This window comes from Oncorhynchus nerka, linkage group LG6, assembly GCF_034236695.1.
Source record: "Oncorhynchus nerka isolate Pitt River linkage group LG6, Oner_Uvic_2.0, whole genome shotgun sequence".
Lineage (NCBI taxonomy): Eukaryota > Metazoa > Chordata > Actinopteri > Salmoniformes > Salmonidae > Oncorhynchus > Oncorhynchus nerka.
This window is the reverse complement of record NC_088401.1, coordinates 22451906-22479326: the sequence shown is the minus strand read 5'-3', so window position 1 is coordinate 22479326 and position 27421 is coordinate 22451906. Positions and strand designations below refer to the sequence as shown.

General features: G+C 42.0%; 2 protein-coding genes across 2 annotated transcripts in view; one reads left to right on the top strand and one right to left on the bottom strand.

The window, feature by feature from the left end:
• Positions 1 to 693: 693 nt before the first annotated feature.
• On the top strand, positions 694 to 9681 carry LOC115130179 (caveolae-associated protein 4a-like). Its single transcript, XM_029661040.2, has 2 exons — positions 694 to 1384; positions 7381 to 9681. Exons 1-2 carry the CDS (start codon positions 1028 to 1030, stop codon positions 7957 to 7959), a joined length of 936 nt encoding a protein of 311 aa, XP_029516900.1. The 5' UTR covers positions 694 to 1027; the 3' UTR covers positions 7960 to 9681.
• The window catches only part of LOC115131042 (dynein axonemal heavy chain 5-like), a 90895-nt gene continuing 72056 nt past the window's right edge, over positions 8583 to 27421 (bottom strand). The window contains 19 exon segments of the mRNA XM_029662659.2: positions 8583 to 10236; positions 10521 to 10742; positions 11975 to 12183; positions 12421 to 12553; positions 12706 to 12894; positions 13090 to 13437; positions 15868 to 15989; positions 16113 to 16380; positions 16509 to 16673; positions 19622 to 19893; positions 20865 to 21243; positions 21439 to 21609; positions 21878 to 22060; positions 22385 to 22540; positions 22729 to 22923; positions 23123 to 23299; positions 23388 to 23606; positions 24854 to 25021; positions 27051 to 27266. Of these exon segments, the coding sequence (XP_029518519.2) occupies positions 10018 to 10236; positions 10521 to 10742; positions 11975 to 12183; positions 12421 to 12553; positions 12706 to 12894; positions 13090 to 13437; positions 15868 to 15989; positions 16113 to 16380; positions 16509 to 16673; positions 19622 to 19893; positions 20865 to 21243; positions 21439 to 21609; positions 21878 to 22060; positions 22385 to 22540; positions 22729 to 22923; positions 23123 to 23299; positions 23388 to 23606; positions 24854 to 25021; positions 27051 to 27266 (4011 nt within the window). The 3' untranslated portion in view covers positions 8583 to 10017.

Sequence of the window (27421 nt, the reverse complement as noted above, 5' to 3'; positions counted from 1 at the left end):
GTACCTTCAGGTGTTTGGAAATTGCTCCCAAGGATGAACCAGACTTGTGGAGGTCTACAATTTTTTTCTGAGGTCTTGGCTGATTTCTTTTGATTTTCCCATGATGTCAAGCAAAGAGGCACTGAGTTTGAAGGTAGGCCTTGAAATACATCCACAGGTACACCTCCAATTGACTCAAATGATGTCAATTAGCCTATCAGAAGCTTCTAAAGCCATGACATCATTTTCTGGAATTTTCCAAGCTGTTTAAAGGCACAGTCAACTTGGTGTATGTAAACTTCTGACCCACTGGAATTGTGATACAGTGAATTATAAGTGAAATAATCTGTCTGTAAACAATTGTTGGAAAAATGACTTGTGTCATTCACAAAGTAGGTGATTTAACCGACTTGCCAAAACCATAGTTTGTTAACAAGAAATTTGTGGAGAGGTTGAAAAATGAGTTTTAATAACTCCAACCTAAGTGTATGCAAACTTCCAACTTCAACTGTAGCTAGTTGTCCAATGGTGCAATGGAAAAAAAATAACTCGCTTATAGAAGATGAGTGTAGAATGGATAGGGGGGGGGTTTCCATTATCCCAGCCACACATCTTCCAAAAATGTAGAGGAGTCACTTAACGCTCAGTATTTTTAGCTAGGGCGAACGCATGTCAAGTCTGGCCCCCATGTCTCTCTCTTTGTCTCTCTCTCTGAGCCCTGACTGGCGGCATCTGCCCTCTCATATCCCCCTGAGCTGCCCACACCCTAGAGAGGTGGAGCCTCCATGTCCTTTTGCATTTGACCTGGGTGAGGGACCAGTAGCACGGTGAGTCTCTTTGGCCCGAGGTGTCTGCTGCCCTCCATGGCCCAATGATCCAGCAACCAAACCCTTCCTAACACCTGCTGGTCTGACAAGTATCAGGTCGAAGCTATCTAGAGGCCTGGTTACCCGTTCTGCGGTTTCTACTGACCACTAAGAAAAACAAATATTTCTATCCTCAACCCTTTCCCTTTGGATCCGAGACGAGGCGGTTGACGACACCAACCATGGCTAATAAACTGGGTCTGGCTGTGGGGGACGACACGACGTCCATCATGGCGCTATTGGAGCGTGTGGCGGGCATCATTGACAACGTGCAGACGTGTCAGACACGTATGGAGGAGAGGCAGCTAGAATTGGAGAACAGCGTCAAGACCATCCAGGAGGACGTGGTGAAGCTGACGGTAAACCACGCCGCCACCAGCAGCACAGTGGACAAGCTGCTGGAGAAGACGCGGAAGGTCAGCTGTCACATCAAGGACGTTCGGGTACGGGTGGAGAATCAGAACATCCGCGTCAAGAAGGTGGAAATAACCCAGGAGGAACTGTTGGCCAAGAACAAGTTCCGGGTTGTTATCTACCAGGTAAGCCCATTCAGCCAATGCCATTGCTGTCAGAAGCAAGGGGTACTCACCATTGTCATCTTCATCCTCTAACTGGTTATTTAAGGATCATACTCTCAAGAGCTGTAGAAGGATGTGGTAAATTGTTCAAACTCCTAGACTTTAGTTGAGATTTTGCTTGCAGAAACAACATGGAGACAGGGGGCCCGAAAGAATCTGTTAAAATTGAGCGTGTTAAAAGTGAAATCAAAGCATGGACTCTTTCAGATGGTTGAATGGTGCAGGTTTAATTTTACTTTGGCCTTCAAAGCTAACAGCTGCAGGCCTGCCGTTGACTTGATTATTTCAGGGCCTGAGTTGCCTTGACAGGACGTAAGATATAGTGCAGTCTATTAAAAGGTTAGATGCTGCACTCAAGAATATGAATCTATGTGGCAGATTGCCAGTGACGATACGATTTGGATTAAGCAGCCACGGATGGGGCGGAGTGGATCTTGGCTGCCATTTTATTTCAGACTAGGAAAGAAAGGAGGAGGTCAAATAACAAAGAACAACATGCTTTTTCTATAAACAAACTGGATTCACTGGCAGCCGCATAATCAATGAACGATATGCAGTTTGGCATGCAAGTGTGTGTGTGACATACAGTACTAATGTTGAATAAGAAACTATTGCTTTGAAGGCATGCAATGAGTTGATTTAATTCATACTCTCCCTGCTATGAAATGGATGCTGAAATTAAAGATGACTCTAAAACCGGATCAATTTTCAAACATTTTAACACCACTTTTTACTCAAATGCATTACAGATAATGTTTTTATTTTATATTAATATTACCACTGGTGTTTCTAATTTTTTTTGTTGTGAAATTACTACAAACAGTAATTTCTAGAAGTTATTTCAAATATTTTTGTAACGGTACGTACTTATGCTGTTTCCCTACAGTCTTGAAGTAAATACCAGGTAATAAGGGGGCTGTAAAAGTAAAGTGATACCAACTTAATTCTACTAATTGCTCAGTTTGCCTGGTCCAGAATGGGTCATACGGGTTAAGACCGTTCCATTCTATTTTTACTCTAAAGGGGGAAGTGAAAATGAAACATGATAGGAAGGTTTAGGAATCAAACAAGGAGTGGGGACATCTGTGGCATGGTTACAGTAATGTTGGTTGATTCTCTTGGTATACCGGGATTGACTAATTCACCACACTGTCTGCCATTCTGCGATTGTGCCATTTAGTGACCACTAGGTGCTCTTTTTATGTCATCGTTTAAATGAAAATTGGTAAATGCAAATTAGAATTCAAATTTAGCAATTTTTTGGGATAAGCTGCACAGACCCAACATGTACATGGTTAGTGATGATTCCGTATAAGGGGATCGAAAGAAAAAGATAATGGATGGAACTAATCTTCCTAGATTTCCCTTGTAGCCTAAACCTGCAGTGGCACAGATTTATCAAATAAAATCTTATTTGTCACCTGCGCCAAATACAACAACATGTGTAGACTTTACTGTAAAATACTGACTCACGAGCCCTTTCCCAACAATGCAGAGCCGAAAAGTATGAACATGTGTAAAAAATAACTAAAAAATAAATGTTTTTTAAAGATGAAGGATATACAGTGGTAACATAAAATAACAACAACAAGTGTACCGGTACCGAGTCAATGTGCTGGGGGTACGAGGTAGCTGAGGTGATTGAGGTAATATAATTGACAATGTTTGGTCTCAGCAAAAGAGATGGCTCTAATGTTGACAACACATTAAAGTATCTCCCCATTTCTTTAGAGAAATAAACTGTAAAACAAGTTACTCTCTTGACAGAAATTAGCTCGTCGTACTGTAAGGCAGTTCATGAATATTAATTAAGAACACCCTCTTTGTTTTTCCAGGTAATGTTGGGCAAGAGAACATTGAAATGGCAAAAAAAAAACTTATTTGGAATTTAAGTCAGAATATTCCACGAATAGAACAGTCTGGCTCTCTCTCTAATAATGAAGAGCACCTCCAGTCTTTGTAAAGGCATTTGCTGTTATTTGCTGGGTCTAAATAACAGCTGACAACATTATTCAAAGTTATTATACAAGGTTATTCTGAGAGCCTGCTGTGCACAGGGTCCTCTTTCTGTTTTTATGCTGAGAGCCTTTTCCTGTCAAGGCCCTCACCTCCTAATAAAGTATTAGGTATGAGGCTGTGATTGTCAATAAACCTCTCTTAGAATTATATGAACGCAAGGGAATAAGTAAGTAAGACATATTATTAAGTAAGACTAATTAGTAATTAAGTAAGACACATTAGTAATTAAGTAAGACACATTAGTAATTAAGTAAGACAAATTAGTATGTAAGACAAATTAGTAAGTAAGATTAATGAGTAAGTAAGTAGGTAAGACAAATTAGTAAGTAAGTAGGTAAAACAAATGAGTAAATAAGACAAATTAGTAAGTAAGTAGTTTAGTAAGTAAGACACATTAGTAATTAAATAAGTAAGACCAATTAGTAAGTAAGTAGTCAGTAAGTCAGTCAGTATGTAAATAAGTAAGTAAATATATAACTGTGTACAAAATGACATAGTTTATACAGAAAATGAGGGAGGACATTCTCAGAATGATGTCCTCGTGATAGGGCTAAGTTTTATATTGAAATTGTATTGAATAGACTTCAGAAGTCATCATTTCTTTGGCATCATTTAGCAGAGTTTTATTGGTCTTGGCCTATCATAAAGGTTGTTATAATCCTTTATGATTAATCCTTTAATCCATGTTAATCCTACGTGTGTGAGGCTGTAATTTTATAAAGTCAAAGGTTTGAACCTTTAGTGTAAGTGTTTAGATCAGGTGTTCTATAATACGTAAGAGGCATATTAATGATACAGTACATTAATAGTAGTAATATTTCATGTAGCAAATGGTACATGCCTCGTTAGAGTATATTGGAACAGCACTGCAACTCTGAATTCAGCATTGGAAGCAAACTTCCTCACCCATAAATGGAACTTGAATATGTGTAAGGCTTTGGCACGATACTTTGAAATTCTAAAGTTTTCAGACCACTTGACTTTTTCCACATTTTGTTATGTTACAGCCTTATTCTAAAATTGATTAAATTACTTTTTCCCCCTCTTCAATCTACACACTATACCCCATTATGACAAAGTGAAAACAGGTTTATATACATTTTTGCTAATTTATATTTAAAAAATTAAAAGTAAGTTAATGCTTAGAGCTGACCGCCCGGCCAAACTGAGCAATCGGGGGAGAAGGGCCTTGGTCAGGGCGGTGACTAAGAACCCAATGGGGACTCTGATAGAGTTCCAGAGTTCCTCTGTGGAGATGGGAGAACCTTCCAGAAGGACAGGTTCTGCAGCACTCCACCAATCAGGCTTTTATGGTAGTGGCCAGACGGAAGCCACTCCTCAGTAAAAGGCACATGACAGCCCGCTTGGAGTTTGCCAAAAGGCACCTAAAGGACTCTCAGACCATGAGAAACAAGATTCTCTGGTCTGATGAAACTTTTTGATTGGAATGCCAAGCGTCACGTCTGGAGGAAACATAGCACCATCCCTACTGTGAAGAATGGTGGTGGCAGCATCATGCTGTGGGGATGTTTTTCAGTACTAGGGACTGGGAGGCTAGGATTGAGGGAAAGATGCACAGATCAAAGTACAGAGAGATCCTTGATGAAAATCTGCTCCATAGCGCTCAGTATCTCAGACTGGGGCGAAGGTTCACCTTCCAACAGGACAACGACCCTGAAAATAGCAGTGCAGCAACGCTCCCCAACCAACCTGACAGAGCTTGAGAGGATCTGCAGAGAAGAAAGGGAGAAACTCCCCAAATACAGGTGTGCCAAGCTTGTAGCGTCATATCCAGAAAGACTCAAGGCTGTAATCGCTGCCTAAGGTGCTTCAACAAAGTACTGAGTAAAGGGTCTGAATCCTTGTGTAAATGGGATATTTCCGTTTTTAATTTTGAATACACTTGCAAACATTTCTAAAAACCTGTTTTTGCTTTGTCATTATGGGGTAGATTGATGAGGGGGAAAAAACTACTTAATCCAGTTTAGAATTGAGGCGGTAATGTAACAAAATGTAGAAAAAGTGAAGGGTTCTGTATGTAACTGCAATTCAAACACATGAAACAGTTGATGCATAATGTTAAGATATGATGTTAAGACATGGTTTTTCTCTTGTGAACATTTCTTGAAAGGATGAATGAGCTGGAGGCCCATGGAAAACGTACTGAAGCATCTCCAATTCCCAAATAACTTCAAGCAGGAGAGGGAAACGAGAGACCCAAGTGAACCAGTACACATCTGATATATGCCAAAGACTATCAAACCAGTTCTCATTAAAAGCGTTATTTAATGAACACATATCTAAATGAATGGTGCTGAACTCTCAGGTGACACAATGTTGTATCAAAACCTTAGTCTTTCTACCCAACTTTTGACATGTTGTGAAATACTGTAGGCCTTTATGGCATATTCTATAAAGTGCATACATTTCGAATTATGTAATAAATTATTATTTTTGAAATATCATTAAAGTCTTGTGTTTTCATAGAATATTAGAGGCTAATAACTTTAATTCTGAGATGCACGTAGAACATAGTTAATTTACATTTTAGAATGGAGGGTGTTTTTTTGTCATACTGAAATCATACTGTTATTAAGTGATTGTAGGTGGGGAAAAAACAGCCAATTAGGGTAAAATCTGTGAAATTTTGTTGAACTGTCTTATTAACCCTATTAGTCCCGAGACCCCATCAAAAATCTCCTTTTCATTGACTTTCATTTATCTGCATGTCCAGCCTTTATATTTAGCCTCACAGTAAAGTGTTTTACCATTTCCTTTTCAGGACAACCAGGGCTACAAGTACAACTCAAAACAATTTGACATAAACAGTTACATTCATAAGTTTTACTGACCCATGTCAATAAGAAAAGGTCAGCCAAAGCAAAAACATGATCATTTTCTATTTATTTATATGAATGCTGTAAGTACAGACATTTTTTGCTAACTGGGAAATGAATATCCAACTAGTCAGAGGCAACTGTGCAGAGTTTGGTGTTTAAGACAGCAACTAGGTGAGCTTATTACAGTATTATATACGCCATGTCCTAGGATTTACTATGATCTTCTATGTAGAAGAACCCCTCACCTTCGAATGACCTTGTGTAGCTTGTGAGCATCACAGAGCAGAACATGTTACATGTGCATGTTTATGAGAGACTTTCAATCGTCGCTTTAAATAGTTTGTAGCTCAAGTCATTCAAAAGTCTGTAGCTCAAACACCACGTTTAAAAGTGGTTAGAATTCCAATTCGCGCCGTCATCACGGTGGGACTCATTGGATTAACAGATTAACAGATATACAAATAATGGTTTGAACCAAATTCACTGATTAACTGAAACTCACAGTGTGGGCTGGATACAGTGTTGGGTTGCAGATACCAGTTTAGCTGCCATCTATGGTAGTTCATACAATTATTTATGGTTCTTGTGGCTGCTCTCATTTCAAACATTGACTTTAATGAGTGAAGTACTGTATGAAACATGAACCCATTAAATAACTGAGTTATGGGACACGCAGCATTAAACGAGAGCAGTTGGTCTATGCTTCTCAGGATCGTCAAGATGTCAGATTCTTCATTCAACAACTAAGGCAAAAACGTCAATATTATGGTGGTCATTCTCCTCCCAACATCAAGACTTTTAATTTTGGTCTTTATTTTCTATGTTATAAAACCTCAATACTATTGCAATCCTTCTGTCAGAGCTCAGATATAATTAAACCTGAAACACAGTGCTACCACTTGATATTACCGATGTATACTAGCAGGCAGACAAAATGATGTTTTACTGTCACATACACTGGAGAGGTGCAGTGAAATGTGTGGTTTTACAGGTTACAGATGTATACTAGCAAGCAGACACACAAGCGCTTTTGTGTATCCCTTTGGTTGTTTTGAGGTGGTTCTGAGACACTCAACCTGGTTTCTGATCTCATTATAGGGTGACAGTGAGGTGCCAGCTGTGGCAGCCGAAAAGGAACCCAAAGGACCCAGTCAACCCAAGGCACCCAAAGCGTCGGCGGCCGAAGTGGAGCCAGACCACTTTGAGCTCCCCCCTGAGTCTGATGAGGAGTACATGGTGGTGGAGGAAGCCTCGTCCACGGCCGCCACGATTAAGAAATCAGGCCTGAGCCGCATCGAGAGCTTCAAATCTACCTTCTCCCGTGCGAACATGACCAAGACGAAAGAGAACATGAACAGCAAGGTTGGGCAGATGGGTGAGCGCATCGTATCAACTGAGCGCCGGGAGAAGATCCGCCAGTCCGGCGAGAGGCTCAAGCAGTCCGGCTCGCGGCTCAAGGAATCTATTGCCAGCCATGTGCCAGCCAAACTGAAGAAGGAGAGGACTGTGGCGGAGGGCCAGGAGGGGGCCGAGGGGGTCACTGAGGGTGCCGCACCCATCCCACCTCCCAAGGGACGCAAATCCGCAAGCCCTGACCTCGCCTACACGGAGGTGACCAAGGAGGCTGAAGATGGAGAGGATGAGGTACCGATAAATGATATCAAGCAGCTCTCCTAAAACAGCGGTCAAGGAAACTGAAAAACAACAACATACATGTTATTTTTCCTTTTTTTGGGGGGATTGGCCTGTGACCCATAGTCCCAGTAGTCCCGGTCCCAGAAACAGGCCAGTTAGGGTGTCAACACGATGAGTTTATATAATCCACACACTCCTGTAACATTTGAAAGTCATCTTTGTTTAGGGAATTCAAGGATTTATATAGAACAAGTATATATATATTTTTTTCATTTTTTCCTGTTTACATTAGACATGGACTTTCAAGTGTGCAAAACAAATTAACTGAAAAGAATTACAGCAAGTTTGTGGGATTGGACATTTTCTACAGACTTTCAACATCTTCATAATCAACATACTTACAACATAACGGATATTCAATTGTCGTTAATTTGCATGTTGAAAGGCTGAATATGGGATGTTAAGGCTAAACTACTGAAATGATGGAAGTTGAAATTGAGTTTTGGTATGAATGGTTTAATTAAGGTTAATGTTACATATGCAAAACAATAACTTGACAGAGAAATGTCTTGTGTGAAGTATGTGAAGAGTGATGAGCTTTAGGACTGAATGATGTCAATTCATGCCCGCCGAACCAGAATTCAGTGAATAGTTTTTGCAGAGAAAAACTAAAATCAGCTGTCGTCTGAGGAGTAATGCATATATAAACATATATAACAAGTATATATCATTTCATAAGAAAATGGGTTAATTTCTAAATTGGTCCTTTGTAGCTCAGTTGGTAGAGTATGGCCTTCTAACACCAGGGTAGTGGGTTCGATTCCCGGAACCAGACATACGTACAGTGTATGCACGGATGACTAAGATAAAAGCTTCTGCTAAATGGCATATATTATTATATGAAACGGTGGGTGAGGAAACTACTGTGCATTATGTCAAATATCTATGGATATGACATTTAAAAATAAATCATAATTAGCTATACAAATGGCCAGTAGGAACAGACATTGCAAGTACATCATTTAACTCCCTATGGACATAAGCAGATTCCTGAATATTTGCATCTTCTGCTCATTTAGTATTGTTAAATATATGAAGCCATTTCTAGATCTTTTTTTCTGTTATAGTGTGAGTGATTTGGCATGACTATAGATATTATTTCATGAAGTTGAGAGGAATTCTCTTGAGTTTATGCCACTTTACATATATAGGATGGATTTGAAGCCTCTCTGCAGTTAAGGAGAGGTAACACATTGTGCATGTCATTATCTTATTCAATTGTCCAATACTCTTGTTAACTGTAGATTTTGTTTATATTCAATGAACACAGTTGAAAAAGGTCTAAACTCAGTGCAGTACTACACTAACTGTTGCTATGGTAATTATTTGCCCAACATATGTTAAGATAGTAGACAAGATAGTAGTCGAAAGCTTTTGTTTTTTCCCATAAAATGTGTCGTAACAGCTTATGACAACCACACTCGTATTACAACACGCACAACCCAGTCAAGAGGTATATGTAAATGTTACTGGCGTCCTTGTTTGCTATGCTCTGATTTATTACATAATTATTACAATTTTATAAAAGTGTTATTACTATGATGCTACATGATGCTATTGAAATGCTTTTTGACAGGGTGAAGTGTTAGAGGGGTTGATTTTAGTGGATAAATTGGAATAGGGGAAACATGTCATAACAACTATCTTTTCTACAGCACTTCAACAAATAAAATACCAGGATATGATGAGTTATTCAAAAACAACTATTTCTATACGACTTGTGCATTGTTTACATCTACTGTTATTCTTTGAAAATATGTTTAATAAAAATTACAAATATAGTAATTTGGCTGCACAAAATACTAGCATTATTGATTTAATCAAATAATTTGCACTACGTAGACAAATAGTAATTCTGAGAAATCACTTGGAATTAGATAAACACACATTGTCGTCATTGTCATATTCCGAATGTGGTTGAGCCACACAGTCACTCATTCACACACGCACACACGCACCCCTACCTATCCACTTCCTCTCCGCCAACACAAACATGTTTTGCAAAACTAAAATGGCTACCACTTGAAATTAAATTTCCACTCATTTGCAGTCACAGAGCAGAGCCACTCCCCTCAGAGTCCAGTGGTCAGGGGACTGGAACGTGCGCAGCAGCAGGGAGAAGATGAAGGTGAGGTCTGTGCGTCTAGGTTTCTTATACACGGGACAGGGGTACAGGCTTATCCCTTGCTGACGCTTGGCATCGGAAGCCAACGTGCTGATAGCATAGACGTGGACCACAGGGAGGACTGTGAAAAGGACCTGGAAGTGAAAGACGGGGGTGAGACTCAAAAGGCTGGTTTCTAACAACTTCAGACTCAAAGGAAATTCATTACAGACCTGGGTCAAATACATTATGTCAAATACAATTAATCAAGGTGCAATTGAATTTAGAGTTTTCACTTTTGGGACTATTTCATTGGTATGATCATATACATTTAGTTGTTGTTGACAGAACCCAGGTCTGGTTCATTCAATGTTTTTACCATCGATCTTAGAGAAGCAAATAATAATGAGCATAAATATTGATAATGCTATATGCTAACCTTTGGAGGTGACTCTGTGAGTTTGGCGTTTCTCTTGTCCCACCCTGCGCCATCCAGGAAGAGTCCGTAGATGTAGACTCCGCCCATGTCGTCTGGCGGCGGCGCTGTGACATCCTCCCTCATCATCCGGGTGACATCGTTGTGCAGGACGACAGTGTCCAGAGCCCAGCCTTTGGCCAGGTTCATCCTCGTGGTCTCCTGCCTCATGGCAGTCAGAAAGCCCTATGACAAACCACACAGTTTATCATGACATGAATTGGATTTTTTTTTGCTGGGTGCTTTAAAAGAACACTTTAAAATCCTAACATTTATATCATAACGTAATATACATTATTCCCAGGTAATACATAAAGAGTACAAGTTCCACACGAAGTACTGTAACCAGATATTAATTGGTGCGACTGCCTTGTCTGCTCCACCTCTGAGCTTGTACATTTGCAGTATGTGACTCGTGTCAGGAAACTAGGCATATGTCGCGAATCACTACTTCACAGGAGAGCCATTTGAACGTAAAGTAGTTTTCATTTTAAGTTAAAAAGTGTACTGTTAGCTAGCTAGCTAACGTTAGCTGGCTGGCTCGCTAGCTAACATTACGTGTATGATCTTATTATTTATATCTCAGAGCCATTTGCTTTGCTAGTTATAGCCTAATGTTAGCTAGCTAACATTGAACCTGGTTGGTTAGCTACCTGCAGATTCATGCAGGGTAGTAACGTCATGAGTTGTGATTATGGTTAATTGTTTACCCAGCTAGCTAGCTACATGTCTTAACAAAGGACTCCATGCAAGTAACCATTTCAATAGAATGTCACAGCGACAACTGTTGATAGATGTAGCTGGTAAATTCACTCTGGCTAACTACTCCGATTTCAGAGCACTCTCGTCTGAGTATGCCAGAGTGCAGAATAACTGACAAATTTACGAACGCTCAACACCTGTTGAATATGTCCGGTGTCAGTAAATGTTGGCAAAAAAGCATAATTTTTGTCAGCAGCACAGTTGCAGTCACCAACGCTCTGGATAACATATAAACAGCATAACCAGCTATGCTAGGGCGAGTAAAATAGTCAGTGAGCTGTTCTCTCATTTGTGTCTTGAAGTAGCTAGCCAACGTTTGCCAGTTAGCTTGGGTGCTTGACTGTCGTTGTTAGGATAGAACACTCAGATCAACCCTTAAAGAGTTGGGTGGGGCTAAAACTTAAGAGGGTGTGAAAGATGCTGAAGGGGTGTAGACAAAGAAGAGCTCTCCAGTAGGTACCAAAACATTCAAAGGCCATTTTCTCAAAGTTGATCAACTTTCAAAGCAGAATGACTTTCCCATTGTTCCTTTAAATGCAGTGTATGATATACCATGTTGTAGCTCTGTGTCTCTGCTTTTAACCAATGTAAAAAAACACAATTTCAAATTCTGCTACATAAGATCGATTCAATGCGGTCAGTCACGTATATCCTACCTGTGGGTTGAAGAAGCCAGTGAGCCAGAACTGGTGGGGCCGTCCACTGGAGATCCAGGTATAAAACTGCTGGTTTCTCTCCAGTAGCTCCGTGAACCAGAAGCCCAGCGTCGCAGAGTCCCAGCTGATCTTCTGCCACAGCTTGGGGATGCGTGCGTCATACATGCTGTCCAGGGCATCCCTCAAATCCTCTGACATGATAATGGTCCCTAATGGTAGATAGTTTAGTTCAGGGACTCGAAACCTATAACCAGACTCAAAGGTCTCACTTCGATTTTGGAGTAGAGAAAAATGTTGTCTAATTTCTTATCAAAAGTTGCTAACTAGCTATGTATTGTATTTCCATGCTATTTACACTGTACAGTGTGAAAGTTGTTTTTATTACATATGATCTTTTTCATAGTACCTCTGTATGCATTTACAGTATGTGTTTTTTAGAGACTTACCATCAATGGCCAGTTTCAGATCGGTGAGGGTACTCCGTACACAACCTATGATTCGCTGCATGCGGTCAAGCTCCTGCCGCAGAAAGATGTTCATGGGCTGGAAAAGGCCCATTTTCTGAAGATGAGCTCTCACCTGAAGCACAAAGTAGAGGGGACCTTATTATTGATGTAGTTGTTCAGCTGATCTGTGGTACATATGGTATCTTTACAAAGCCAAGATATAACAATTGTTGACCCCCAACCCATGATTGACACAATCAACCTTGTCCATGTCTGGTTGGTTACCTCATGTGGAACGTAGTCTGGTGGCAGCTTGTCCAGCATCTCGTTGGCCAGTTTCTGGACAGTGGCCTCTCTTGTCTCCCCACCCCCTCCTCCACTGTCCTTGGGTTGGATATTGATGATGGTGCTTAGGATCTTGTTGGCCATGTTTGTCTGGTACGTAATGTCAGCATTAGGATGAAGACCGAACACCTGTTGGTCACACAACTGTGATTAGTATATGTGTTGTATGTTTGAGTAGTAGAAATGATGTTTGTTGCTCCAGTGTGATAGTAGCCTATTCAAAAATAACCAAAACCTGTCTAACATTAACAGTCTGCTAACTGCAAGCAGAAAATAATGATGTAGCACTAATGTCACACCAATAACATCTCTCCCCCCTCTTACCTCTGGCGAGTCGACCAGTGGCAGGGTCTCAATGTGGAGCAGGTAATCCGGCACATTCTTTGCTTTGGGTATAGTATAACCCTTGTAGAAACAGAACTTGTCGGCGAATGTGCTCTCGCTGAACCACACGCGGGTGAAGGTGTTGAGAAGGTGTTTGTCCAGGTCGTCTGTTACGCGGCCGCCATATTGGACCTCGCCCAGCATATAGCGCAGGCAGCTCCAGTTGACGCCCCGCTTCACGTCCAACTCGTCCAGATGGTTCTGGACAAACTGCATGCTGGAGGTGAAGTCTGCCTGGTTGAACTCGTACGGGATGTTCCAGCCCAGGGGGCCAAACTTACGCCTCTCCTTGATGGAGAAAAACCAACACACATGAGATTGATAGAGAGATTGATGGACATCATTGGTTCATCCATTCATTCATTTATTTTCACTAGATAAAATATCATTATAAGTAATAACTGTAGAGTTAAAGCATAGATTGTAATGTAAAGAATGTGAGTGTTTCACAGTAGACCTACTGATTTTCAAAGGGTTCCCTGTCCTGCAGGGGGGAAAGAGAGAGGTACAGAGGCAGAGTACTAGTAAGACCCAGTGAAATACAGAGGCAGAGCACTAGCAAGAACCAGTGAAATACAGAGGCAGAGCACTAGCAAGAACCAGTGAAATACAGAGGCAGAGCACTAGCAAGAACCAGAGAAATACAGAGGCAGAGCACTAGCAAGAACCAGTGAAATACAGAGGCAGAGCACTAGCAAGAACCAGTGAAATACAGAGGCAGAGCACTAGCAAGAACCAGTGAAATACAGAGGCAGAGCACTAGCAAGAACCAGAGAAATACAGAGGCAGAGCACTAGCAAGAACCAGAGAAATACAGAGGCAGAGCACTAGCAAGAACCAGTGAAATACAGAGGCAGAGCACTAGCAAGAACCAGTGAAATACAGAGGCAGAGCACTAGCAAGAACCAGAGAAATACAGAGGCAGAGGACTAGCAAGAACCAGAGAAATACAGAGGCAGAGCACTAGCAAGAACCAGAGAAATACAGAGGCAGAGGACTAGCAAGAACCAGAGAAATACAGAGGCAGAGGACTAGCAAGAACCAGAGAAATACAGAGGCAGAGGACTAGCAAGAACCAGTGAAATACAGAGGCAGAGTACTAGCAAGAACCAGAGAAATACAGAGGCAGAGCACTAGCAAGAACCAGTGAAATACAGAGGCAGAGGACTAGCAAGAACCAGAGAAATACAGAGGCAGAGGACTAGCAAGAACCAGTGAAATACAGAGGCAGAGTACTAGCAAGAACCAGTGAAATACAGAGGCAGAGTACTAGCAAGAACCAGTGAAATACAGAGGCAGAGTACAAGCAAGAACCAGAGAAATACAGAGGCAGAGGACTAGCAAGAACCAGAGAAATACAGAGGCAGAGGACTAGCAAGAACCAGTGAAATACAGAGGCAGAGGACTAGCAAGAACCAGTGAAATACAGAGGCAGAGCACTAGCAAGAACCAGTGAAATACAGAGGCAGAGCACTAGCAAGAACCAGTGAAATACAGAGGCAGAGCACTAGCAAGAACCAGTGAAATACAGAGGCAGAGCACTAGCAAGAACCAGTGAAATACAGAGGCAGAGCACTAGCAAGAACCAGAGAAATACAGAGGCAGAGCACTAGCAAGAACCAGAGAAATACAGAGGCAGAGGACTAGCAAGAACTAATGAAATACAGAGGCAGAGCACTAGCAAGAACCAGTGAAATACAGAGGCAGAGCACTAGCAAGAACCAGTGAAATACAGAGGCAGAGCACTAGCAAGAACCAGAGAAATACAGAGGCAGAGGACTAGCAAGAACCAGAGAAATACAGAGTGAAATACAGAGCACTAGCAAGAACCAGTGAAATACAGAGGCAGAGCACTAGCAAGAACCAGAGAAATACAGAGGCAGAGCACTAGCAAGAACCAGAGAAATACAGAGGCAGAGCACTAGCAAGAACCAGAGAAATACAGAGGCAGAGTACTAGCAAGAACCAGAGAAATACAGAGGCAGAGCACTAGCAAGAACCAGAGAAATACAGAGGCAGAGGACTAGCAAGAACCAGAGAAATACAGAGGCAGAGTACTAGCAAGACCCAGTGAAATACAGAGGCAGAGTACTAGCAAGACCCAGTGAAATACAGAGGCAGAGTACTAGCAAGACCCAGTGAAATACAGAGGCAGAGTACTAGCAAGAACCAGAGAAATACAGAGGCAGAGGACTAGCAAGAACCAGAGAAATACAGAGGCAGAGTACTAGCAAGAACCAGAGAAATACAGAGGCAGAGCACTAGCAAGACCCAGTGAAATACAGAGGCAGAGTACTAGTAATAACCAGAGAAAAGGGAAGGAAAACATGGAACAGTAGATGGAAAGACTGTTATTGATGTGAATGCTGAAAATGTTAGAGAAGCAACAGCAATTGGGGATATGGGTATTTAATATGATGGTATGATATGGGGATATGGGTATTTAATATGATGGTATGATATGGGGATATGGGTATTTAATATGATGGTATGATATGGGGATATGGGTATTTAATATGATGGTATGATATGGGGATATGGGTATTTAATATGATGGTATGATATGGGGATATGGGTATTTAATATGATGGTATGATATGGGGATATGGGTATTTAATATGATGGTATGATATGGGGATATGGGATTATGATACAGGGTATGATACGGGGTATGATACGGGGGTGACTCAGGTTTGAAATGATGTTGTTCAGTCAGACCTGAACAGTAGTGTGGAGGAAGGCCACAGCGTATAACAGAGGTCTCCACTGGGGCAGGTTAGTAATCTCCAGCATCTCCTGAGTCACACCGTTGTAGGTCCTTTTCAACCCTGCTTTCATACCTGGACACAACATAAGACCACAAATCTGGTATGACACAAATGAATAATACGAAGATACTGTATATGCCATGTTCATCAATCCAGATTATGAAAATGAACACAGAAGAAGTGGTTTACATGTACCTTGAGGAGGCTCATTGGTGAACTTGATGGACGACTGCAGGAAGTTGATGGGGAACTTGGGGTGGACCTCGGTGGTCAGCCACACCCTACAACCACTGTGGATGTTTTCGGTGTTGGTGACCGACTCCAGCAGCTCGTCCAGGAAGTCCAGGCCCAGGTGGCAGTTCTGGAGGAGGAGCCAACCTCCATCAGCCATGCTGTTGGCCAATAACCTGCGAGCATGCACTTCCTGGCCCTGCCCCATGGAGATGGGTCTGCATGGTGCTCCCTACAGGTACACGCCGGACACAACATCAGCAAAACAGTCAAATACATACAGTAGAAAACAGATGCATCATGCTTTTTAGTCTAGGACTAGGCTTAATCTAGGTCTGAGAAACTTGCCACTAAAGTTACCTTTGCTTTTGCAAGCCTCTCTATGTTCTCCGTAGGATCGGAGCCCATAGACAGGAAGCACACCATGGGAGTCCTCTTGTCACTCTCCGCCCACATAGACTCCATGTCCAGAATGACCCCCTCGGCGTACTTAGGCCCCAGCGACTCAGCGATGTAATGCCGTGCCTGGAACAAAAACCAAAGGGATTCACCAGCTAATGTGGGGAACACAGGCTATACAACTGCCGCTGAGGATTTTCAACACGGTTCATTAGCTTTGGATAAATCTATGGCTTTATTAGAGGTTTTCATTTTGTCATTATTGAAGAGGCAACATTTGGTGGATCAACCTGGGTTCGAAGATGACTGAGAACTATGAAATAAAAACCTACATGTTTGAATCCACCTATGATTATTTGTGAAACGTTTATATTGCAGGGTGATAATTATATGGCCAATGGGGAAATGGTTTTATTCGGATCACATAGCAATAACGTAAAGCAGAATCATTGACACGTTGCACAGAGGATCTGCAGCCTAGGAGCATAGAGAGCAGTACTGTACAGTGGTTCTTCCTTTAAAAGTGAGTCGCATTCTATTAAGAGAGATGATTAGAAATGTGTTGGCTGAAGAGACATAGACAGGTAGTATTCAACACCACACTGCCCAAAGGAGAAGAAACATGTCTGGAGAACAAAACATTAGTTTTCAATTTGAGTGTGGAAAATGTTTGTTTACAGCACAATGTACTGTATAGTACATTGAGTGCATACATTTGTGTTCAGTGTATGTGATCCCTTCAACCCACAACCTTGCCATTACTATCACCACAGCCACGGTCTTACCAACTGTCACTCCACTTCCAGGAGCATGTAGGGTGATTCCACGCCAGCGTAGGTCAAAAATATATATATGGTATCTGAAGAGGGCATTTGAGGTCTAAAAAGGCCTAAAATGGCCACTTTCATCATGATTTTCTCAAAAATGGTTTGTGATACAAATGTAAAAAGCAAACATCCTTCCGCCCTATGAAGTTTCTATGTAAGAATTGCCAGAACAATCTGAGATACAAACACTATTTTGGGGCTACGCTGGCATGGAATCACCCTGTAGGTTTGTGGAATAGTCTTAGCCAGTTGTGGAAAAAGCACCAAATTGTCATACTTGAGTAAAAGTAAAGATATGTTAATACAAAATGACTCAAGTTAAAGTGAAAGTCACCCAGTAAAATACTACTTAAGTAAAAGTCTAAAAGTATTTGGTTTTAAATATACTTAAGTATCAAAGGTAAATGTAACTGTTAAAATGTACGTAAGTAAGTAAAAAAAAAGTAAATATAATTTCAAATTCCTTATATTAAGCAAACCAGATAGCATAATTTTCTTGTTTTCTAAATTACAGATAGCCAGGGGCACACTCCAACACTTTAGTGAGTCCACCAGATCAGAGGCAGTAGATGAACAGGAATGTTCTCTTGATAAGTGCTGGAATTGGACCATTTTCCTGTCCTGCTAAGCATTCAAAATGTAAGGAGTACTTTTAGGTGTCAGGGAAAATGTATGGAGTATATAGTGCATTGTTTTCTTTAGGAATGTAGTGAAGCTGTAACGGCTCTCGTTGGTGGTAGAAATAGTAGACCAAAGTGGAAAGTGTTCATGATTTTAATTGAAAAAACACTCAAACAAAATAACAAAATCAAACACGCAGTTCTGTCAGGCAACAGTAACTAAACAGAAAACAAGATCCCACAAACTCAGGTGGAAAACAGGCTGCCTAAGTATGATTCCCAATCAGAGACAACGATAGACAGCTGCCTCTGATTGGGAACCACACTCAGCCAAAAACAAAAGAAACAGAAAACATAGAATTTCCCACCCGAGTCACACCCTGACCTAACCAAACATAGAGAATAATAAGGATCTCTAAGGTCAGGGAGTGACAGAAGCAAAAGTTGTCCAAAATAAAAATAGTAAAGTAAAGTACAGATCCCAAAAAAACCTACTTAAGTAGTACTTGAAAGTATTTTTACTTAAGTACTTTACACCACTGGTCCTAGCTTAGTAGATATTTGGCAAAGGGCCTGAAACTCAGTTTCCACCTGTCATGCGTGTCAAAATGTAATAGCTGCCTCCCCTTAGTACGTACATGTGGGTAGCATTTCTAAAGTGGAGACCTCAGATCAGATTTGAAGGGAATTCAGTGCCTTAGCTCCTCCGGCTGTCCAAAAGTGGGAAAGTACCACACCCTAACCCTACTTCTATGCCTATTTTAATAGAGTTCCTGCATACTTAGTGCCAAATTCATTTGGAACTTGTTGAAATATTTTCGAAGCCATTATATTTCGCTGATATTAAATTAGGATAAAATGTATTTACTTTGGTTAACTGATGTAAAACTAGGCATCGTACCATCAACAGTTCTTTGTCTTGTTTCTTCAGACAAACATAACATTTACTCAGTGTTTGAAGGATTTGGACCCACCCTACACAGTCTGGTTTGTGTAACTTGGCAATGGTTTGGTCGAAAAGGAGAGATGGTGGATTTGAATGGGTAATTGCTGGCTATGCGGACTGTCAGCTGTTCGCTCATTTCAGAGAGGCTTTTTATAGATCCCTCCCAAGTCAGAACTGAAAGGGGAGACGCTTGTCTGTAACGTACGCATTTGTAAATGATTACAGTACACCTGTGCCTTTCTCTCTCTCTCACCGTCTTCCCCAGAGTTTCCACGGTTACTAAGTAAATGAACTTGTCAAATTACATCACTCAGCAAGTCTTAATTTAGATTTGATAAAAAGGTCATTTGCTCTTGAATGGTATGAGGGCAGCACGTTGATTTTACATTTTAGTCTTTTAGCAGATGCTCTTATCCAGAGCGACTTACAGAAGCAATTAGGATGAAGTGCCTTGCTCAAGGGAACATCGACAGATTTTTCACAGAGTCGGCTCTGGGATTTGAACCGGCGACCTTCCTGTCACTGGCTCAAAGCTCTTCACTGCTAGGCTACCTGCCACCTTTATTTCTAGAGCACTGTGCCTGCATAAAAATATTAAAGGTACCATCCAGACTCAAGGAAAGATTAATAACGTTTGGGTTATTACGTGAGGTCTAAATAACAACAGATAGGCCCACCCACCTGCGCAATGGTCCGGTCGGGGCACCAGCTCCTGATCAACAATAACTTCCTGAATGTGTCCAGCATGCTGTCGTATCCGTCAGGCACCGGGGCCTCCTCGGGGGCAGGCTCGTCGAACCAGGCCCTCCAGGAGCGGTCGTTGTGGGTGACCTGGGTCAGCAGCTGGGTGAAGGGGTGCACGTTGGACAGCTGAACCAGGTTCAGCCACGTTATGTCCAGGATCCAGCGCCGCGGCTTGGGCTCCACAGAGTTCAGGTCCAGGGCTGCACCTCCTAGGAGAGGAGGAGATATATTCCATATGTGTATAACTATACAATCATTTGAAGTTCTAAATATGTGTAGGATCTTCTGTAATGCATGGTGCACAGTTAATATCCTTACTACTCATGGTTCAATAATGATTGAATTGAATAACGGCAACAAATGTAAGAGAGAGAAAGTGAGAATTATTAAGCTTCCCATATGACGACGCACTGCCGATTTGTAACAAATCTCACATCTCAATTTACACAAATCTAAGTGGAGTTGAGGGTTAAGAAGCGCATTAAACTCAGAGGGTTTGCTTAGGGAATACTGGCTTCATTTTAAGATGGAAGCTTGACAGATAACAATTCTCTTTACTGTAAAGGTTGAAAACTAGTCAATATTGGACATAAGAGGAACTGTATGCAAATACAATAAGAGAAAACAAAGAATTCTTCCAAATACATAGCTTGATGTACATTATAGCAGTGAAAGAAGGTCCTAATACCATTGGTGTGTGAGAGGGGGAATTCAGGGGGCTAAAATAGATCTGGATGCATACAGTCAGCAGTGTGATGTAAGCTGAACTAGGGCTGGGGTATTCAGTTACCCCCCTTGTGGGTGGACCAAGTTGCATGTGAGACACACTATGAGATACCTTACATGGGTGATAAGAGCAAAGTGATGGGTGTCACTCTTTTCGTTGTGAAAAGACACATTGATATAGGTTTGTGTGATTGGTATTGACTGATATTAATTGAAGGGTTACGTTGAAATGGTCTTTTTTTAAATCGCAGATAGGTGACCAGGAAAATATAGGCTCTAGGCTACAGTTAGGCCTCACAGTTTATCCTGGCCAGGTCATGTCTTCAGTCTTATCATAACCTAATCAAAACATCAGCCACATTCATAACAAATCAGGAGGTACTGAAACAATCCAATGTTAATGTGATAAAGGTCTGAAAGTTGCAATGGAAAATATGAATGTAACTGGCCAAACCTTTGATGAAGGTTTGAAAGTCGCTGTGGGAGATGTTCCTGGCCTGCAGGTCGACCTTCAGGGCCAGCAGGAGGGTGAAGAGGAATTTGTGATCCTCATACAGGCCTCTAGCTGTATATCGAAACGCCTGGTAGGTCAGAAACTCAATGATGTTGAGGATCCTTTTAGAGGTGATTTGGGACTTGGTGGATTTCTCCATGGACGAGTCGAAGATGCCCAGGAACTGGCGGAGGGAGGTCTGGTACATGATGTTGACCAGGCTCATCTCCACTATGAGGAAGTAGAGGATGCTGCCCCGTGTGGCCACCGGACGGTACTCCTCCCTGGCCAGATTGATCTTCACCTCCGTATCGGCTGCCACCTTCAGCTTCTCACTCACCTGTTGGGAACATTTCAAGTACAATGTTGGACTACTGTGTCACAAATCTGAGAACATTTAAATCAATACATATAGGGGAAATACATATAGGTATGTCTAAAAATGTATGAAAAAATGATGCTCTTGCATGCATTAATCTCTTTCATACATCATCATTGGAAAGAAATCATGCACACAGTCCAAACACACAGATACCTCCTCTGCTGTGGTCTTGGTGACTCTCAGGACCTCTATAAGGGACTCGTCCTCCACCAGAGAGCCCTCAGTGCTGGTCAGTCTGTACAGGAGGTTATCCTCCAGCTCCTGCATCTTCCTCTTGTTAGAAGTCACTTCTTCTAAGAGCTTCACACGCTCCGACTCCAGCTCCTGAGAGAGAGAGAGAGAGAGAGAGAGAGAGAGAGAGAGAGAGAGAGAGAGAGAGAGAGAGAGAGAGAGAGAGAGAGAGAGAGAGAGAGACACAGACAGAGAGAAATAAGCATGTCTTGTAAGAGCAAGGAGGTACTTGTATTTCTTTAAACTCTGTATAAACTCTGTGTGACTGACAGCTGTATTTGACTAGCTTTACCCAAACAATATGAATGGCATCCCCAGTTATGTACTCTATAGGTATACTGCATAAATGGGATCCCTGTACCTGTTTCTCTATTTGGATGACCCGGCCAAGCAGCTGGTCCTCCAGGCCTTTGAGAGTGACAGTGAAGTCCACCACAGCAGTCTTAGCACTGATCTCAGGGGTGTAGGCCGGGTTAGCCAGTTTAGTGGTGATATAGAGGGTGAACTCCTTCATCACATCCACCTCTTTGTCGCCTACCTTCACCTAGGGACAGGACAGGCAACAGAGGGCTGGAAGAGATACTCTATGAAATGGCAACAGAGAGCCGGAGGCTTCTTGTCATAGCACAGGCATCTTGGAGCCAATATTAAAAACGATTACGTTCATATCCCCCATAGAGCTTAATAAAACAAAAGGGGGTCGAAACTAGAGAAGAAATTACAGTTTTCCAGGCACTATTATAATTATCTATCAAATAGTATTTGCAAACTATCAGCTGTGCAAGCACAAACATGACTCCAAGACATTTAACTCCAAGACAGCACAAACCCCATACATCTACATTGATGACAAAAAGCAATATATTACTTTATACGTGGAGCCAGACTTGATGAAGTTCTTCTCCAGAATGTTGTCCAGGGCAGGGTCTAGCTCCTCTCCTACGTCCTCGATCAGTAGGGGGCGGCCCAGAGACATGCTGTCCTCCAGGTGGGAGCGGAAGTACTTGTGGTTCAAACATGTCACCTGAAACAGTCAGTAACAGAGATGGTAATAAAAACCTATGTTCACTTCATGGTTTATTTGTATTGTTTTATACAAAACAGGTAGGGTCAAGTTCATTTGGATTAAAGAAATGTGTTTCTCCAGACATTTATCTAATACAGATTGACTTTTTATGGGTGAGATAACTGTAGCTACTCGGTCCTCGTTACCTCTAGCTCCCTATCCTTCTCACGGTTCTTGATCCAGATCTTTCCCTGGCCTTGTGGGTCGATGAGGAGGGGGTAGCGTGAGGCCTTGGTGACGATAATGCCGTTCTGGATGGACAGGTCATCATTGGGTAGGCCCTGAAGGTTCCACTCCCCCACAGTGGCATTGTCCACCAGCATACTGATCACATTCAGCTCCTACAGCAGTTATGGTCAATTCAAGGTCAATTCCAGTATGGTCTCAAACAGCACAACTAATCAGTTCAATGTGATCATTTTGTCCAATGATAATATCAAATGTAGTGACTATGTACTAACATCATTGTTACAAAGTTAAGACCTTGTATCTATATGGACAAATGGGACAAGAACAGTGAAGAGTGTAGCTGAGTCTTACATCACTGTAGGGGATGTGGTGGCTGCTCATCTCCTTTCTCCAGAGCTGCAGCAGTAGGTTGCGGTATTCCTGGTTAAAGGGACCAGCGTAGGACAGGAAGCCAGTAGCCAGCAACACGTCCCCAACCAGGTGTCTGATCTGAGTCTGGAACAGGGCGCTGCTCTCGGTCCAGCGGATCTGACAGACAAACACAACAAGATAGACGCATGGAGATGTCAACAACAATATGGCATGACAGTTTGAGGAGTTGGCTAAAGCTCCTCACCTTCTCACCACCAAGCCCGTCGATTAGTGCGGTGGCGTTGGCCATCTTGCGTCGGCAGACCGTGGCGTCGTCCATTAGGGTCTGCTTCTCCCTCATGGCGGCGTCATAGAGCGCCTGCACCTCATCCAGCTCCCGCTGCTTAGCGTCTAGCTGCTCCTGGGCCCGGGACAACTCCCCCTGGGCCACACCAAGTCGGGCCTCCTGCAGGGTCAGGTTGGCCTGGGGACATATTTAAAATAATTGGTTTAGTGAGTAACCTTGTTTGAGAACTGAGGACTTGCGTTAGCTCCCTGAGCTAATGACTAGGCTGTATGTAACTCAGTGGGATAACACAGACTTGCACAGTAGTGTGCAGAAGACCTGTTTTTTTTTACCCAGCCAGTCAAGGGGGGGTGAGGTGTAATGTGAGGTCACTTAGAAATGTCCTTGTTTTCGAAAGAAAAGCTAATTTTTCGCCCATACAAATAACATCAAATTGATCAGAAATACAGTAAATAAATAATTGTTAATGTCGTAAATGACTATTGTTGCTGGAAACAGCTGATTTTTGATGGAATATCTACATAGGCGTACAGAGGCCCATTATCAGCAACCATCACTCCTGTGTTTCAATGTCACGTTGTGTTAGCTAATCCAAGTTTATAATTTTAAAAGGCTAATTGATCATTAGAAAAACATTTTGCAAAAATGTTAGCACAGACTGTTGTTCTGATTAGCAGTAAAACTGCTTTAGACTAATTGAGTATCTGGAGCATCAGCATTTGTGGGTTCGATTACAGACTCAAAACGGCCAGAAACAAAGAACTTTCTTCTGAAACTCGTCGGTCTATTCTTGTTCTGAGAAATGAAGGCTATTCCTTGTGAGAAATTGCCTAGAAACTGAAGATTTTGTTCAATGCTGTGTACTACTCCCTTCACAGAACAGCGCAAACTGGCTGTAACCAGAATATAAAGAGGAGTGGGAGGCCCCGGCGCACAACTGTACGCCTATGTAGATATTCATTTTTTTTATTTTTTTTATCTGCCGTTTTAACATTTCTACACTGTATTTCTGATCAATTTGATGTTATTTTAATGGGGTGGCAGGGTAGCCTAGTGGTTAAAGCGTTGGACTAGTAACCAGAAGGTTGCAAGTTCAAATCCCAGAGCTGACAAGGTACAAATCTGTCGTCCTGCCCCTGAACAGGCAGTTAACCCACTGTTCCTAGGCCATCATTGAATATAAGAATTTGTTCTTAACTGACTTGCCTAGTAAAATAAAAAATGACACATTTTTTTGCTTTTCTTTCAAAAACAGTAGTAGTGTACATAATTGTGTTAACTCCCTGAACTAATGCCTAGGCTTTGGGTCAGTGGGCCAACACAATGTTAAAGACCAGGGTCAAATCTTTCTCAACCTACTTTTGGTACATAAGTATTCAGTATATTCCCTTCAAAGAAGGGTCCATGGTTGTTGAGTAGTGTACCTTCAAAGGGAGGACCTCTTTGTTAATGGAAAAGAAGTCCTTCATAGCTTCAGTCCAGGAGCAGAGGCCAGCCACATTACCACAGATCCTCTTGGCTGCCTCCAGGTTGTAGTCCTCCATGTCCAGGTATGGTGCCAACAGCTCCACTACCTCCTCAGTGATAGAATCCTGGTGACGTGAGAGTACAAGAGTAAACAAATTCATTGGAAGTGATGTGGGGGCATAATTCGTAATGGAAAGTACAGAAAACTGGAATCTGACATCCGTTATGTTGTAATTACACGTAATTACATGTTCTATTACAGGGATATTCAACTTCAGGGAAGGAAGACTGGAAAACTATAAGTCTGATGTTCAGTCTCTCTTTTAAATCAGGGGCACCAGGTAAGTGGGCTATCTGGCCAATTAGTTCATTTGATGAACATCTATTAAAAGGCTCATGACAGATTGGACAGAAGACGGTCAGTCAGTCATTTCACAACTCCAAAAACACCATGTTTCTCTCAGTGTTTATGGGACAAAGGGCTGTGATATCAGGTTCCTTGACTTCACTGGCACCTCTGTTTCTATTTCACACTGCCACACAGTCACTATGCGGGGGCTATCCCTTGGCGTCCATATTTCACTGCCTGGACAGCTTTCCTAATCCCCTCCTAAGTCAGTGTGTGTGTGTGTGTGTGTGTGTGTGTGTCAGTCAGATAAGTGCAGACAGTTGGGGGAAAAACACCTCTAGAGCTGCTATAGACAGTGAATGAAAGTGCTGTATTGAAGCCACAAATACTGATAGACAGTGAATGACAGAGTTGTATTTATAACCTAGGCTAGTAATGATCTGAGAAGGGGCTTTACTTTGAAACCTGTTAGCTATACTGTAGGTGAGACATTTTAGACAGAGTCCCCATAGGGTTAACACGTCTCAGACGGACAGCTTTAATCAAGCTGCCCACTCAAGAAAAAGCTTCAAACTGTAACCAGTGCCTGCAACCTGGTTCAGGTTGTCAGCCAACCTACTAGGGTAGCTACAAACAGCCCAGGAATGAAATCATCAACATGTATTGATCATATATGTTCTAATGCTGCAGAAATTTGCTTTAAAGCAGTATCCAGATCCATCAGATGTAGTGATCACAATATAGTAGCCATATCTAGGGAAACCAAAGTTACAAAGGCTGAGCCTATTATAGTGTATAAGAGGTCATGCAAGAAGTTTTGTAGTGAGTCCTATGTTGTTGATGTAAGAATATCTATTGGTCCGTGGTGTGTAATGACGAGCAAACAGAGACTGCACTTGACACATTTATGAAACTGCTTATTCCAGTTTCTAATAAGCATGCACCCATTAAGAAAATGACTGTAAAAACAGTTAAATCCCCATGTGTAGATGAGGAATTGAAAAATTCAAATGCCTGAAGATTGGTTGAGAGAAATTGATAATAAAAAGATTGTGGGGGATGTTTTGTTAGACTTCAGTCTGGCCTTTGACATTATCAATCATAGTCTGCTGCTGGCAAAACTTGAATTTGTGCATGAAGCAGATGCGGTGCGACTCAAGTTTGGCCATCAGGTGGAAGACGGTGTCCCCTATCTCAGGTCAGTCGCCGGAGGAAAGGAAGGAGAGAGCAGGGACCGTGAGAGATGGTTGGGAAAAATCGTTTTGAATGGTCATCCAATTGAATTTCAAGTCGGAAACGCTGGAATCTTTCTAGAGCTCCGACTTTTCGACCTGAAGATAATTGATGTTTTGATTTTACCTTGTTGACCATCAGATGTAGTTACCATCAGTCCAGTAAAATAAAAAAGCAAATGATTTCAATTCATTCTCCACATTGCCTCAACAGTGCTAAACCAACTGATCTATTTTGTTATCAAACCTCGAGTTTTGAAATATAATATGGTCCGATTAACAATATTGGCAGGACAATCATATAGCCAATATGCTGTGATAATGTATTAGACCTACTGTCCAAACCTCATTCCTACAAAACTGTTTGTGTGAGGCTAACGTTAAAAAACATATGAGCTGTAGATCTCAGCTGCTTTTTGACTGCGAAAGTGATCTTGAGGTTGGTGACCACTGGTGTAAGTCTATGTGTCTTAAGACTCGAGAATGCACTTGGACAAGGTGAATTTGATCATTTAAAACTGATTAAATATGCCCATACATCTTGGAACCTCTTCACCCATTAATATGGCTTACCTTACTAAAGTTGACCAGCATGCTGACGAAGCCAGACTGCTGCATTAGTTTGAGGGCCTCGCTCCACGAGGGCCGGGGGCAGGGTCTCTCTGGGTCCTGGGTGACAGGGTCCACCCTGCGCTGGAACAGCAGCAGCACGGCATCCATGATGCGCATGATCAGGTGTGGGGGCTTGCCCAGTTTCCTCACTGTGGCGATGTCCGCAGGCTTGATGGTCTGGGGAAAACAGGACACTGAAAAAAGAATTCTGATTTCCCTTTTCAAATGGTTTTCATTTTCGTCACTTTCTGAAACACTCAATTAGCTTGGGGTTGGTGGCCACATAATGATGCGGAATTTATACTGTACAAATGGTGCAGGATCACTACTGT